This window comes from Botrytis cinerea, chromosome 16, assembly GCF_000143535.2.
Source record: "Botrytis cinerea B05.10 chromosome 16, complete sequence".
Taxonomy (NCBI): Eukaryota; Fungi; Ascomycota; class Leotiomycetes; order Helotiales; family Sclerotiniaceae; genus Botrytis; species Botrytis cinerea.
In genome coordinates this window covers 432,369-446,485 of record NC_037325.1, presented here as the reverse complement: position 1 = coordinate 446,485, position 14,117 = coordinate 432,369, and the positions used below count along the sequence as shown (strand labels likewise).

Sequence of the window (14,117 nt, the reverse complement as noted above, 5' to 3'; positions counted from 1 at the left end):
ACTCACTTCATCGCCCGTAATAGTTGCAACCCTTAACATGACTGCAATAACCCCAGTTAGAATACACAGCAACATCCCATGTCAAATACATTCATTGATCACTTCAAAACACAAACACAAGTGAGAAGTACATATAAATATTGACCAATGATATCTATCGTATTCTCAAAGCATAATATCTTTTGGTCCGTAAGCACTTATTTTCTTCCCTTCCTTATCACTCAGCTAAACCGAGTATATTCACACGCCTCACGATAATTCCTTTTTGCGTATCATATTCCCCTTCATCTTCTGTTCTGCACAAATTTATCTGTCCTAAAATTTATGTCCGATAGACTCATAACGCCATCCATCATCTAATCATCGATCCATCTCTCCATCTTGCCACCCATAAGATAAAAGGAAGCCACAATCACAAAGAACCCATAAAAAATCGCATAAGTGATTTATCCCGCCCGCTGTATCAACTCCGTTTATTCTAACCCAGGCCATACCAGCCCAATCCATTGCCATTCCCAATTCCCATTGTTCATACCCAAACCCCAATTCAACCGGTTGCATCTCATCAAAAGTAGTAAAAGCCTATCCCGGTGTCGCTAAGTTGCAGGATACCGAAAATCGTACGCCAGAGATAACGCCTGTTGTGCAATTTGTCGCAAACAATATTCGATCCATTCGGCCACTGTTTAATCCCGTCGTTTAATAACACCTGATACGCCATTGTAGACTAAAGAATTTGAAAGCTCCACAAGCTTGTAATCAAAAGAAGGAAGAAAGAAGTAAATTGAAGGTAGTATTATCACAAGAAGTCTTTCGAATAGCAAAATTAGAGTTGTGCCTCTAACTCACTATCTATAGGCTCGACTTCGGTTACGGGATCCATAGGATCATCAGATGCATAATCATCTTCGGAATTATCCCATGCTATTAACAATTAGTAAACTCCAAGAAAAAAGACCGGGGTATCTTACGAGAAGCATCATCTTCTTCATCGACCATGAACCTCCTCAAGTTATTCCAAAGATCTGAAATTTGTTAGTTATTTCTATTCTCGATAAAGATGATGTTGACTCACAATCCATGTTTTGTTTGTAACGGTCGGCTTCTGGTCCAGGTTGAAAATAAGGAAAACAAAGACTAGTAACATGCTCGATGTTAACCAGAACTGTCGTAACTGCTTGCACCCGCTGTCGAATATAGACTTCGTGAAGATATTCTAAGCATGCGTTACCCAGTGCTTGAGTCTCTTGGATCCTGAATATCGCTAGGTCTGTTTCGTCTGCAGGGTCCAATTCAGTACCCACATTGAAGATCCACTCCCCAAGGAAATCTTCAGTATCGGACCTAACAGTGCTTTCGTAATGAGTAAGAAGTGCAGGGACCCAATGACGAGTCGAATGGAGGCAGATTCTTGTGATTTCCTCTTGAGAAATGTCGGTCATGTTGCTTCGCAAATTGAGGAGGTCTTTGAAGAACTGGAGATATTCTGACCCATCGTTATTCTCGATGTGGTTAGCATTTTTAGCAACATGAAGAGCCATGTCATGAATCGCTTTTGGATTCTCTGAATGCTCGCAATATAATATTGCGGCTCTCAAAAATGGGCCCCATCCTGATTGACTGTTTCTTCTAATGCCATGGGTGATTGCACAATACATGTATCGGTCAAGATCAAAAGTTTCTGAAACCGGAAAGTGTAACAGCGTGGCGATAATTGACTTCGTCGCGTGCTGATTCTGATTAATCATGAGAAGCTTTTCGGTGAGGATGTGAGCATTAGTCCTCGTCCAGTGGTAATTGATTCGGTTTCTTTCATCCCATGAGAATGGCAATGCATGATCACCAAAGGATAACTTGAATCGAGAATCAGCTTGATCAAACTCAGGAGCCATTGGGTCGCAAGTTGAGATGAGTCGAGATAGAAGTTCAATGACGCTATCATAAGAGACTGGTCTTTGTACCAAGTTTCTTTTTGCAATCGATTGAAGCATTCGTGTTAACTGAGAATTGTTATCTGTAGTATCTGCACAGATGATATCAATAGCCTTCATGAGAAATCCAGAGTCTAGGAGAGCTGCTGCCTCATGGTTCCCGAGGTTAGCAATGCTGGCGAGCAAACCGAAGTATTCAGGCCACGCTCTTATGTTGTTATGGAAATTTTCATATAGTCGAATCAAGGCAGCAACCACCGCATGAAGTAAGTTTGGATCCTCGGCACGAACGTCTCCATTATTACCTAAACCATATGCATATTTAATCACATTCTTGACCGTTACCATTGCTCCGAGGACTGCGGTACTTACTTCTGAACGTACCACGGCTTCAGGGCATCTCAGGAGTAAGAAACGGAAAGAATCTGTGCATTTACAAAGGTAGTCAAGAAAGTCCCGGGCGCACTCTCCGCAATATTGGCATTGTGCTCGTAAGACGTTTGCATATGTTCTGATATCTGGAACATCTTTCATACGCCCGACGACTTGGTCCAAATGATACAACGCAACCCACATGGCTTTATTTTCAACTTGGTGCGATTCCGAACATTTTCCATTGTTCAGAGCCTCATTCAGATGCCTAGTATTTTCAAACATATTTCGAATGAAGATAACATGTGCAGGGTCGTAGAGACAGAATTTACGCAGCCAGAGCTCGTTCTCCAGAGTTATCTGATTCGCTTGCTGGGGCTTGATAGCTACCCTCAATGGATGTCGTATTACAGGCTTGTTCTCCATAGTTGTGCGGCCTACCTGTAGAGCTTCGAGAGCTGCAATCGATGGGGTTTCATTCTCCTTGACCAACTGTTCGTTTGCAGCGACCAGTGTAGAGCGACGTTGGTAGAACAACATGTAGGCACTATAGTTCTTTTCGAACGGAATTTCGTCAACAGTCCCATAGTCAAGACCACCAAAACAGGACCCCTCCATAAAAACAGGATCCCAAGACGTGACTGAGTCATCATTGAACTCCATCCAATTGACTTTGCCATCAACTTGTGGTCGCTCTCGGATGTAGGAGTAGTAGTGACCGGATTCTGCTGTTCCAGAGTGGACAAGAACGCCAACAAGCTCAAACATATCCTCTTCGACCTCGCCCGATTCGTTCATGAGATACTCAACCTTGTAAGGTCGCATATCGATTGATGGCGGGAAAGTGAAGTAGTCGTTTATCTTATTACGTGCGAGTGTGCGAAGGTTGAAATCGAACCTTTTTAAATGAAAGATCAAGTTATCCGGCACGTCAGTGAGACACGCTCGTTTCACTGCATTAACATGACGATCACAAGTCCCACATTTGTACTTGTTGTCCCCTTCCATGGCCTCGCCTTCGACATAAGCTTGCAAACTTTCTTCAAGAGATTTTTTACCCTTGATATCGCATTGAATAGCAGAGAAGTCTTCTAATCTCTCCGAGATATGGGGGCACTCTTTGGACTTGATTTGCTGCACTAATTTGCCACCATAGAATGATCGAACTTTACGTTTGTCGTCGTCATTCAAAGGCTCACGTTCGAAACGATCGATGATGAGATTGTAGAATTCATCAACGTCCATTTGGACATGAACGTCAATCTCAAGTTCATCGAAAGTTGTAATGGATGCTGCAAAATTAGCTGGCTCAACATATCGTAAGATACTGTTTTGCATGTAAGCAAACAATTGTTGGGTTTCAAAGAGTAGCTTTTGTGACCCCGGGGCAGGAATATGTAAGTTAAGAATGAACTCTCTGAATGATATGTTCATAAAGAGTTGCGTGACCAGAGAGTTGAGGTAGCACGTATTAGAAAGATTTCTGAGACCAACATAACCGGTCGGGGATCTTACAGCCTTCGATCTTTCAAATACAGGTGGCATATCAAGAAGATAAGGGTTGCTGATTTGTTCGTTGTCATAAGGTGCAACCTCAGCACATAATTGCAATACTTCTCTGTACCGAGTGACATCATCTTTGACTAGAGCAAATATAGTTTCGCACAGTGTACTCCGTGTTTTGGTATTTATCAGTGGGATTTTTTGGGCAATAAGTCCATCACCTCCAATATCGTCGTCGGTTGAAATATTAGGAAATAAATGTCTCGTGAAAAGTTCGACCCCTAGAGTTTCGCAACATAGCTTTTGTTCGGATTGCTTCATGGTGATTACAGCATGATGCAAAAGGTCGACTAGGCCTCGTGTAATCATATCAGCGGCTTCGGGTACCCCGACATCTTCATAGTTGTCGTGAGCTAGAAGTAGATCACCCCACTCCTGCGCAATTGCATTAAGATCCAAATCGACTGGTGTTTCCAGCAATCTTTTGAATATCGTCAGTGCAAGTGAAAAAGTATCCTCACACTGTTCAGGTCTCTGAATAGCCTTGGGAATCAATCTGGTTATTATAGGCCACAATGTGTAGGAAACTTCCGAGGGGGAAACATGAGCTGGATTGGAGTTGAACGTGCATTTGCTAGCGATTTGCTTTGAGATGGCTTTCCTGACGAATGGGCGGAAGTCCTCCAAGAGAAGGTCTTGAAGGAGGGTGCTGCCATTTAGGTGGCTGACAAATGTGCCCCACAAAGCAGAATTCTGAGAGGCAACCTCAATTAAAGCCTCAGCACAAGTCCATATTAGATGAATCGATGTATCTGTAGTGGTTACTAGTTTGGCGGTATATAACAAGTCCAGGAGTCGGTTCAAAAGCTTGTTATCAATGCGATCCGTCGATGATGGAGGTAGAGCAGGGTCTATGAAAATTTAGTTGACAAGTTCTATACGGGATGGATTACAAATACCTCTAAGGAGTGACGTGAAACTGCTGATGAACTGCATGCTTAGATTTTCTCTAATTGCTTGCGGTGCACCACTATCAAGGAATTTTGGATCTGATATCGCAGCTACTAGTAAAGTCATTGCTCGATCAAAAACAGCATTATTGGCAGATCCCTTCGTGAGTTAGTTGGATACCTTTTGAGTGTGGATGAATTGCAAACCTTCGAAGACTGAGTGGAAATATATTGCTTCAATCCATACAGACCATAAAGAGCTTTGTATTGTTGTCCGAGTGGAAATATCTCGGAATAAGGAACTGTGGAATTGCTAAGATCCTGCAAAATTCTTTCATAGACAGGAAATTGAATAAGGAATGAGTATATCTGAAAGAAAAGTTAGTGACTACAGCAGCTCGTGAAATCTGTATTAACACGTACCTTTTCCGCCAAATCCTCTTGCATGCCAAGATAACTCCAAATTTGATTAAAATTCCTTGTAATTTCCAATTCCAAAGGACCTTTGTTGCTTAACAATAGAGGATCTGTCTCATCACGGCGCTTGACAAGAACAAGCCCATTTAGATTAAGTTCTTGCACAGACTTACATAATTCGGCTTCATCATGTTTGAGCTCCTTTCCACCGTAAAACACTCTACAAGAAGTGAAATCGGTTTCCTTTTGCAACTTTGCAACTAATGTAGCAGCATCCTCATCCGCGCCTATAGTGAGTTTCTTGATAGACGATGTGGTCTCACCAAATGCTTGATAAAAGATTGTAAGCGAAGTGCCATGTGCGGTATCTGACGGTATCTTGATAGTAGAGTGCAACTTTGGTGTGGCAAAGTGTGCGGTGCTTGAATAAGCCGTGAGAAATGTCCGCAAAGCTGCAAGTGATCGAGTGAAAAGTAATTCCTGCTCTTTGATTTGAGATTCCGGGATCACTATGACCATATCTTCGTCATCTCCACTGGTTTCACCTGTACTAGAAGTCTTTAATTGACGTGCAGCGTTTGCTAGTTTGTCCAAGCATCGTGTCAGAAATGCCGAATGTAGCTCATGTGCTTTGATTAGAGGTAGACTTCGGACGAAGGGGCCCACATAAACACCGACAAGCTCTTGGATGGCCATTTCATAGACTGCTGCTTGTGGTGCGCTCTCGATTATTCGCCACAACTGCTCTATGGCGAAAGAGTCGAACGATAAATCTAGCTTGATATCCTCGTTTTCTTGAGACTCCTTGTCTTTTTCATCTAGCCAGAAATAAACTCCATTCTTCACGAATAGCAAAGTGCCATCCGAGAAATACGCGGGTTCCAGTTTTGGCAGATAGCTCTGGAAGCAAATGGCAAGATATCTATTGGAAAATTTCGCCTTATGGAAAGCCTTGTTCAAAATTTGCCAGCCTGCTAGTCGATCGGCGGCATCATTTGACTGAGATCCCACCAACAGGTTCCAAAGTCGTGTGCCCAACTCGGCGTTGATAGTGTCGGGATCCATCAAGATGATTTGTAGTATGATCTCGCGACGAGCAATATTGGCAGGACTGTCATAGGCAAGTGAGCGATGTCCAGCTATATTAGATTCAAGCTCAGCAACCATCAATCTTGTGAGGCCATGCTGAGTGGTCAATACTTGAAGATCTGGCATCAAACTTTGATGAAGTAATGCACTGATGACGCATATACTGCCAGGAGCGGTGGTCGATTGCTCGGAGATGTCTCTGATACAACTCAAGTAGATACCATTGCGTGCCTCTGGACCGGGTCCGTGAACCAGCAATTCACGCAGGTTGTTTGCTGCAAAGTTCTGAATCTCAGGATAGCCGTTTGGGCAATCATCGCTAGTGATCGAAGACTCACGAATCAAACGGACGCAAATTTCATAAGGAGAAGTGTCGAGGTCCCTAGGGCCCAACTTGTGTGCAAGTTCTCTGAACAGGCTTTCGCAAAAATCCCTCATCACAACAGTGAACGCTTGTATTGGGAGGGCAGCAACTTTCTGGCAGATGTATAGGCATTGTGAAAAGTCGTAGAGATTGAAAATTTTCTTAACCAATTTTAGAATGGCTTCCACAACCCTTGGGTCCTGGCTCGTCGTAACAGTTTGCCAGATAGTATCGGTATGCTCATCTTGGTAGGTTTTGGTTACTACTAAAAAGCCAACAATATTGTTACTTTCATTAATGATCTCTGGGTGAGACCCAATACCAACGATGTAGTCGATTAGCTTATGTTGCATTAAGAACTTTGCAAAGTAAGATAGAACTGCAATATTGCTGGAGTTCGCTTCTTTTCCTTCTTTTGGTCGATGAGTACCAAAGAGATTCACAAGGTCCAGACAGAGAGTTGTTACACCGATCACCCGAAGTTGCATCTGACTTGATGTGATGAGCTTCTGAAGGACCGAAACCTTCCAGTTGATAGCAACGACCTTAGAAAGGTGTGCATCTGAAATGTCAGGACAAATCAATTTCTGGTTTTCAAATCGAACGCTTGCTATGTGAGGGATGGCGCATGCTGAGATCCACAGTATATACGAGAGACAGCTTAAATGTGTAGCTGCAGCGTCAGGAGTCAGAAAAGTAATATTTTTCTCGATGATGGAATCCAATGCTGAAGACATGATATTGAAATATTCGTATCCAATGGCCAGCTTTCGCATAGCATCTTCATGAACATCAGGTGCGACTTGTCTCTTAGCCGTAGCTGAAGCAGTAGCAATCATTTTTTCTACCAATCTTGTCGGATCTGTACAATTCTCAAATACTCTTGGATAGTTTGGGATAAGTCGCAACTGGCCTTCGACGTATTTGGTTAGGAGAATCATTGATCCGCCACCCTCTTCAAAGTAAGTTTGAAACTCAGCAGTATCTTCATCCCACTTCCAATTAAAACATGCTTCCATACTTCTTCCAATGTGACTTAACTCTGTATCGACCTTCTGTAGTTGAGCATAAGTGCGGAGAAATTGTGGTGATACGAGCTCTGACGCTTGATCTGCATCATATGTTAAGGTTTTGACGTCCATTGCGAGGAATCTCCCTGTGAGTTTGGCGTATCGGTACAGGAACTGGGCTAGGGATTTCGATTGTAGATTCATTCTGTACATGAATGGCCCAAAACGAACACTATCACAAGTTAGCTCCGAACGACGTCTGTATTTGCAAGTGCTACTAACCTTCGAAAATGCAATGCAAGTATCATGTCCGAGAATGCAAACCAAAATTCTCTATATCTGGTGAATGCGCCATGCAAACGACTATCTGAATTGGCGGAGCGCAGGAAGTTATCTATCCAGTTTCGAAGTCGAATAAATATATCCTCTGTGTCAATGGGCTCTACACTCAATGTTAGCTACATTCTACATCTTTTGGGCGCGCAAAATTTCTTACCATACTGCAAAATGTTTATAACCCTCCTGAGTGCCGTGAGTAGGTTTTCTCCGCGACGTTGGTAAGGGAAATGACTTAGAGGATCGGGAAATACTTCCTCCTCATTGATGATAGCAAGCGTTGGACTTCTCTCGGGATCATCAGAACTGATAGGAACGAGTTCAACCTCTGGGCTTCGTCCTGCCGCAGAAGGAGAGGAAGAGGGGGTTTCAACAACTGAAGCTGGCACAGTTGATAGAACATCACTTTCGGACTCGATACTTATTCTGGTAGCTTCGTCTTCCATTGTATTTTGCATATTTGACGGACTCATAGGAGAAGGCGATTCGGGGGAAGGCGATTCTAAACGATGTTGCGGAGTTCGCAGATTAATTGTGACTTGACTGGATGTTGGACCAGCTTGAGAATGCGCCGTGGTAGGGCGCGTTGGAGTACTTGGTGGGAGAGGGTGATGGTGAACATCTATACCATCTTTATGTGACGACATCGAATCGGGTAGAATATCTAAAGCTTTAGTTGTGTCGACCGACCTGCTTCTCGAGCCACTTCTGGAAGTCTTTTGTCGCTTTCTTGCAGAATGTTGTTCGCTATCATCAAATGGAAGTGGATGGGTCGAACAAGGCTCTGATGAGACCGCACGTTCTGGCGACGACTCTACTGAATCTTGGTCCATTTGGCAAGGTTGAGAAATTGAATGAATGCGATGGAAGCTGTCCAGCACAGCAGAAGCTGTATCGGCAAGAAACCTTTCCGGTAAAATTCACACGACGAACCTCGAAGAAAATGGCATGTGTGATTATAATTTATTGAATTGACATTCCCCGCACGAGGTTGAGGCTGGTGAATATTGGGATGAGACTGCAGAATTGAGCTTTTGGGTACAGCCGTATGACGGAATGAGAGGGGTAGACCCGTCGGACAAGAAGTAAGAAGTCGAAGTAGATTGATTATGCGATTAAGAAGGAGTATTGAAAGCTACGATTGATTAAAGTTGGCCCGATAGAAATCCGTTGGCGGGGTGGTGGTAAGTAGAGAGTGTCTGTTGTAGTGGGAGGAGAGGCAGGAGAGAGACAGGTAGTTACGTAGGTGCAATCCACGAAATCGGATTAAGGTACGGCAAGGGTAAAAGTAAGGTAACTCGATGTCCCGTCTTGTGTGGACGTGAAGAGAGCTGCAGTGAATAAGTATCAAAGGAGACCTGTCTTCTTATTCTTATTATTCACACGCAAAACCAATGAATGTCCTTGTGCGAGTATCGAGAAGAGAGAAAGAAGCTGGAGGTGGGAGTGGGAGTGGGAGTGGGAGTGGAATATTATTAGTAGAAGTTTTTCGGCGTGAATTAATTTTCGAGACGATTATGATAGAGGGTTTGGATGATGATGATTTACCCAGCACCCACATAGTCATAACTCTTATCAAAAGTTCACCACTAGGTAGGTAGGCATGAGTGCCATTGAGCTTCATCGCCCCACCAGCACTCATGACGTGTGTGTTAGGGCGGCAAGGGGTGCTGCGGCGGGTCTCTATGAAAATAGCATTGCTGAGCGTGCCTAGAGATGAGATGGTAAAGCGGCACGGCTTTGAGAGTTCCACGGTGACAAAGTTCACGCGCCAAACACAGACGCTGGCGCCTGAGGCACATGTGCATCACTAGAGGAGCAGAATTCGTGCAGCTACTAGGCCCGATTGTGCTTAGTGCATGTTAGCATGTTTATGTTTGTTTTATCTGGTCTACGGCCGATGCGTCAAATACTCCATCGGGTTTTGAACATCTGCATCACACATTGGTCATTTGCGAGGTATATGTATATCCTGTATGTTGCACTGCGAACATCAGTCGGCCTCACAGTACAGTCATACATACATCTATGCATCACATGATTAATTGGGTTTAAATCAATCAAGCTGCATAGTCCCGTAGAGCATCCCAGTTTTCAAAATTGATCTAGTGCATTCACAGTTGCACAATCATCTGTCTTTCTCCTTGTGTCTACGCCCAAAAAGAGAAAGGGAGAAATGGACTACAGAAAAACCAAAACCATCTATGAATTGGATACTCCATTTACATTAGCCAATTGGTTAGTAAACTTTCAATGCTATATCGTACGCACATGTTTGTAATGGAACCATACTGATCTGATATTTTAGGCCACAAGTTTCTTTTAAAGATCAAGAAACCATTGTGGAACTTCTATGCAGGTGTGTAAATGATCTGATGCACAAGAACCTGAAATAATCTTTCTGCCGCTGATTCATGCGACAAGGAGATTCTTGACGTCACTCTTCTCCTTGAAATTATCCAGTCAGGACATGATTGCAGAGAGTTCTGCAGTTTATATCCAAGAATTCTTCGAAAGCAATGCCAAGCTAATAGTAACTACAAGGCTAATGATTTTGTAGTTTACTGTCCCCCATTGGAGCATATCGTTCCAATCACATTGCTCCATCGAAAGGGAAGCGGAGCAAGAAGCGCAAGAGAAGAGACCTGAAGTCAGAAAATGAGAGGCCCTCAGAAATTCCTCCGTCGCCTGAAATATCTTCCTATGTCGTCACGGGCCTTAATAGTATCCATCGAATGCTAGAAGAATCATCCAAAAGAGGCTTCGAGACCAAGGAAACTAACAATGCAGAACCGGAAACTCGGCCCCAATCTAACAAAGTCGGCTCCAGTCCCCAAAGCCCACCTCAAACTCATTTCTCAGCCATATTCGTAGCCCGCTCCAATCAGCCTCCGATTTTTAACTCCCATCTCCCCCAATTCCTTAATACAGCCTCAAAAGCATACCCTACCAAACCACCCACAAGATTAGTACCACTACCTAAAGGATCTGAAACTCGAATAGCAGCAGCACTCGGTCTACCAAGAGTTTCGTTCCTTGGAATCCTAGACGGTGCACCGAATTCTCAGGCTTTGGTTGATTTAATCCGAGATTGTATAGGGGAGATTGAGACACCTTGGTTGGACGAGGCGAAGAAAGCGGAGTTTTTGGAGACAAAAATTAATTCTATTCAAACCACGATTGGTGCGGTGAAGGCAAAATAAGGACAAATGGATAATGATGATGGAGCAATATTCCTAATGTCAAGATTGACCACAGAATATGCTCATTAAATATCTCCGCACACTTTGAACAATGTCTATTGAATGCTTGATACAATTCGAATAATTACCACCAGCCTGGTCATGCTACCTAGCAAATATACTGTGCCAAAAAACACTACTTGGGTCACAAATTAACGACAGTGACAATGCGATGCGCTAAGTCTAGCAAAAAATACCCGACACTATCTCTCGTGATATAGATATCATGTTTTTACTTTGAAGACATGTCAAGCTCAGCCCTATATGCACCCTTGATTACAACCGTGCGTTTTAACCATTTTGAACATTTCACAAACATGATAATTGTTCTTCACATTTCTTAACTTAATCCTTGTTGCCCCAACATGTAGCATTCACGAACCAAACATACATACTGCAATTATTGATACATTGCTAGGCATTCGCATGTACTTTTCTTCATATCCTCAACGCCCTTCAGGTATTGTATTCTTAACTTGACTACGTCTAAATCCCTTCGCTCATCATTCATTCGTCAACCTCTCCATCCAACCCCCTTTCTACTTCCCACCGTCTTCCTCTCCAGCAAGCAAACTCTCGACCTTCGTAACCTTCTCCGAAAAATGTTGTTCCTTATCCGTCCGCGTACCCGCTCTAATGTCAGTCTGAACACGCAACACCCCGTTTTGATGGACGAGCGTGTGCGCTTGACCTATCAGGCGCATTACTTCGTCCCAGGTACCTTCTATATGAGGGGTGGGTGGTTAGTATTTTTTTTAAATGTGATTCGGAAGCGTGTTTCCTTCTGCTGTGATCAATCTCTCTGCAGTATAATCCCACTCGAGCGTACACTTGCACTTGCGCTCGCAAGATTTCCATATAACCGGAAAATTTTATTCCACAAAACCCGTTCCAATCGCCATGATCCCCGCCTCGTCAAGCTCACTTCGAAATTCCGGGATTCCGAATCGACATACTTTAGAAACTGTAGGACATCGAGAAAGAGATCACGTACCAACAGTAGTACCAGCAGAATGCATACTATAGCTCAACCCACTAGCCTTCATCAATCGCTGCACGGCAGCGACTTCTTTCGATACCGAAGCGGTCGGAGTTCCGATCTATGGTTGTTAGCTTGATGGCTGGACAGCGGGATACAGGTATGAGGGAATAGCGAGGAAGGGGAAAGGGGAGAATACGGGAATCAAACAGAAATCTGCAACGGCTCGTGTGGGTGTAGGAAGATTCGTGTAGTCGATTGCGCTACTTTCTGAGGTTGAAGAGGTCATTGTGAATTTTGGATTTTGGGGTTTGGACTCTGAGGACTGATGCAAGAGGAAGCTGGGTTTCTGTATTGGATTTGGGACGGTAGGGATGTTCAAAGTGTTTGGGATAAATCTGAGCTTTCTGTTTTTTGTTGTTGTTGTTTTTTTTTTTGCCTTTTTGGATGGCGATATTGAACGCAGTGTTGATGAATGAATGAAAGATGTTGGAAATTCGAAGTCAGAGAGAGATGACATGCGTAATTGACACGTGATGCGGGGTATATTATTTATTTATTTTTCAAAGCCATGACCCCGCTATTCCTTCTCTTTTGAAGGATCAACAGATGCGGATGGTAGAGCTTTTTTTGAGCTGTCTTTTATATGTATATATGTAGATTTATATCTCTAAGTTGGAAATTGGTATTGTAAACCTTCCTCCCACTCGAAGATTGATCTAGAGCGTGGATTGGAAGGAATATTATGTTTCCTCGCTGGAACGTTGTAGAGATTGTGAGGGAGGGGTCTTTTTAGTCTAAGACATATGGCTGATCATTTGCTCTGTGGATGTGATATGCGCAATAATGGTGTTATATATATATTATTTTTAATGCGTCACTTTTCTAGGGAGTTTTTGTTGCCTTTCTCCTTCTTTTCATCTTTGTGGTCTTTTTGTGTCTCGCACTCTTCGTTGCTGAGCCTCCTCGTCTCAATTTCTTCCTCGCCCTTTATCCCCCTCCCTTCTCTGGCCCGTCACATCCGTCTTCCCTACCAAGACCCAAGCCAATCCTAGACCATGAGGGCGGAAGTAAGACCCAGAAAGATCCAGTTAGCAGTAACATATATGGCTATGGCGAGAACCCAATGAAGCATAACAATTGGGATGAGACACGCAAGAAAGCACTATAACCATCATACTGATTGCTTTAATCCGCCCTGTAGGATCTCAACGAGAATTTTGTACGGCGCTGCATTCATGGGCAGTCAAATATATGAACCAAGAGAAGCCTAAGGCTTCAGTAACCAGTGGGCGCATGTAGATTGTTCAATGTATGTCAATTGCGTCATTACATGGAATCACGATATTTCCAATAACATGACTGTCTAAAAGACCAGACACTGGTATGGAGACTGAAAGAGGGATTTCTGGAATTCGCACGTGATAGGGGGTAAAGTTTATTTCACTTGAAATGACAGCTGTTGGTGGACGATCCTAACCTTACATCACGGTCGTCCCTACTAAAGCTGTGCCAGGATGAGCATACACAAGTTTCATCGATTTCTCCATCCGGCTTGCCAGTGAATCATTTTCGAATCATCTAGATTCAATATTGTACTTTCAGGTAACATCACAAATCGACCATCAAACAAGATCCTTCGTCGCATACTTGATGTGATACCTCCTCACCCCACGAAAGAACAAACCTGACGAACCGCGAAAAATCTGGAGGAGCAGCGTGGAGCGGATGTCGTTTGATGAATTGTGGATTGTCTGGTCTGACCTTTGCTTGAGTCCGGTAGACTCGGGATACAGTGGAGAAGATGGGAAATTCTCTAATCTCTTACAGATTTCGATGTGGCTAAGACGTGTAGACAAGGCAGACTCGCTCGCAGAGCTTTCAATTGGAAAGTCTGACATACGGCAAGAGATTGTTTTTATTT

At 43.4% G+C, this 14,117-nt stretch overlaps 3 protein-coding genes across 3 annotated transcripts; 1 reads left to right on the top strand and 2 right to left on the bottom strand.

The window, feature by feature from the left end:
• Positions 1-148: 148 nt before the first annotated feature.
• Positions 149-9,480, bottom strand: BCIN_16g01080 (hypothetical protein). The gene is made up of 8 exons (XM_024697865.1): positions 8,133-9,480; positions 7,919-8,078; positions 5,180-7,868; positions 4,964-5,125; positions 4,766-4,916; positions 1,076-4,717; positions 972-1,025; positions 149-924 (listed from the first exon to the last, which is right to left on the bottom strand). The coding sequence occupies exons 1-8, from the start codon at positions 8,803-8,805 to the stop codon at positions 827-829; spliced, it is 7,629 nt and encodes a 2,542-aa protein (XP_024553681.1). The 5' UTR covers positions 8,806-9,480; the 3' UTR covers positions 149-826.
• A 418-nt stretch (positions 9,481-9,898) lies between these two features.
• On the top strand, positions 9,899-11,329 carry BCIN_16g01070 (hypothetical protein). The gene is made up of 3 exons (XM_001551091.2): positions 9,899-10,210; positions 10,281-10,331; positions 10,533-11,329. The coding sequence occupies exons 1-3, from the start codon at positions 10,149-10,151 to the stop codon at positions 11,173-11,175; spliced, it is 756 nt and encodes a 251-aa protein (XP_001551141.2). The 5' UTR covers positions 9,899-10,148; the 3' UTR covers positions 11,176-11,329.
• Positions 11,330-11,539: 210 nt separating this feature from the next.
• Positions 11,540-12,785, bottom strand: Bcecm15. Its single transcript, XM_024697864.1, has 3 exons — positions 12,393-12,785; positions 12,209-12,314; positions 11,540-11,938 (listed from the first exon to the last, which is right to left on the bottom strand). The coding sequence occupies exons 1-3, from the start codon at positions 12,480-12,482 to the stop codon at positions 11,754-11,756; spliced, it is 381 nt and encodes a 126-aa protein (XP_024553680.1). The 5' UTR covers positions 12,483-12,785; the 3' UTR covers positions 11,540-11,753.
• Between the last annotated feature and the right edge of the window lie 1,332 nt (positions 12,786-14,117).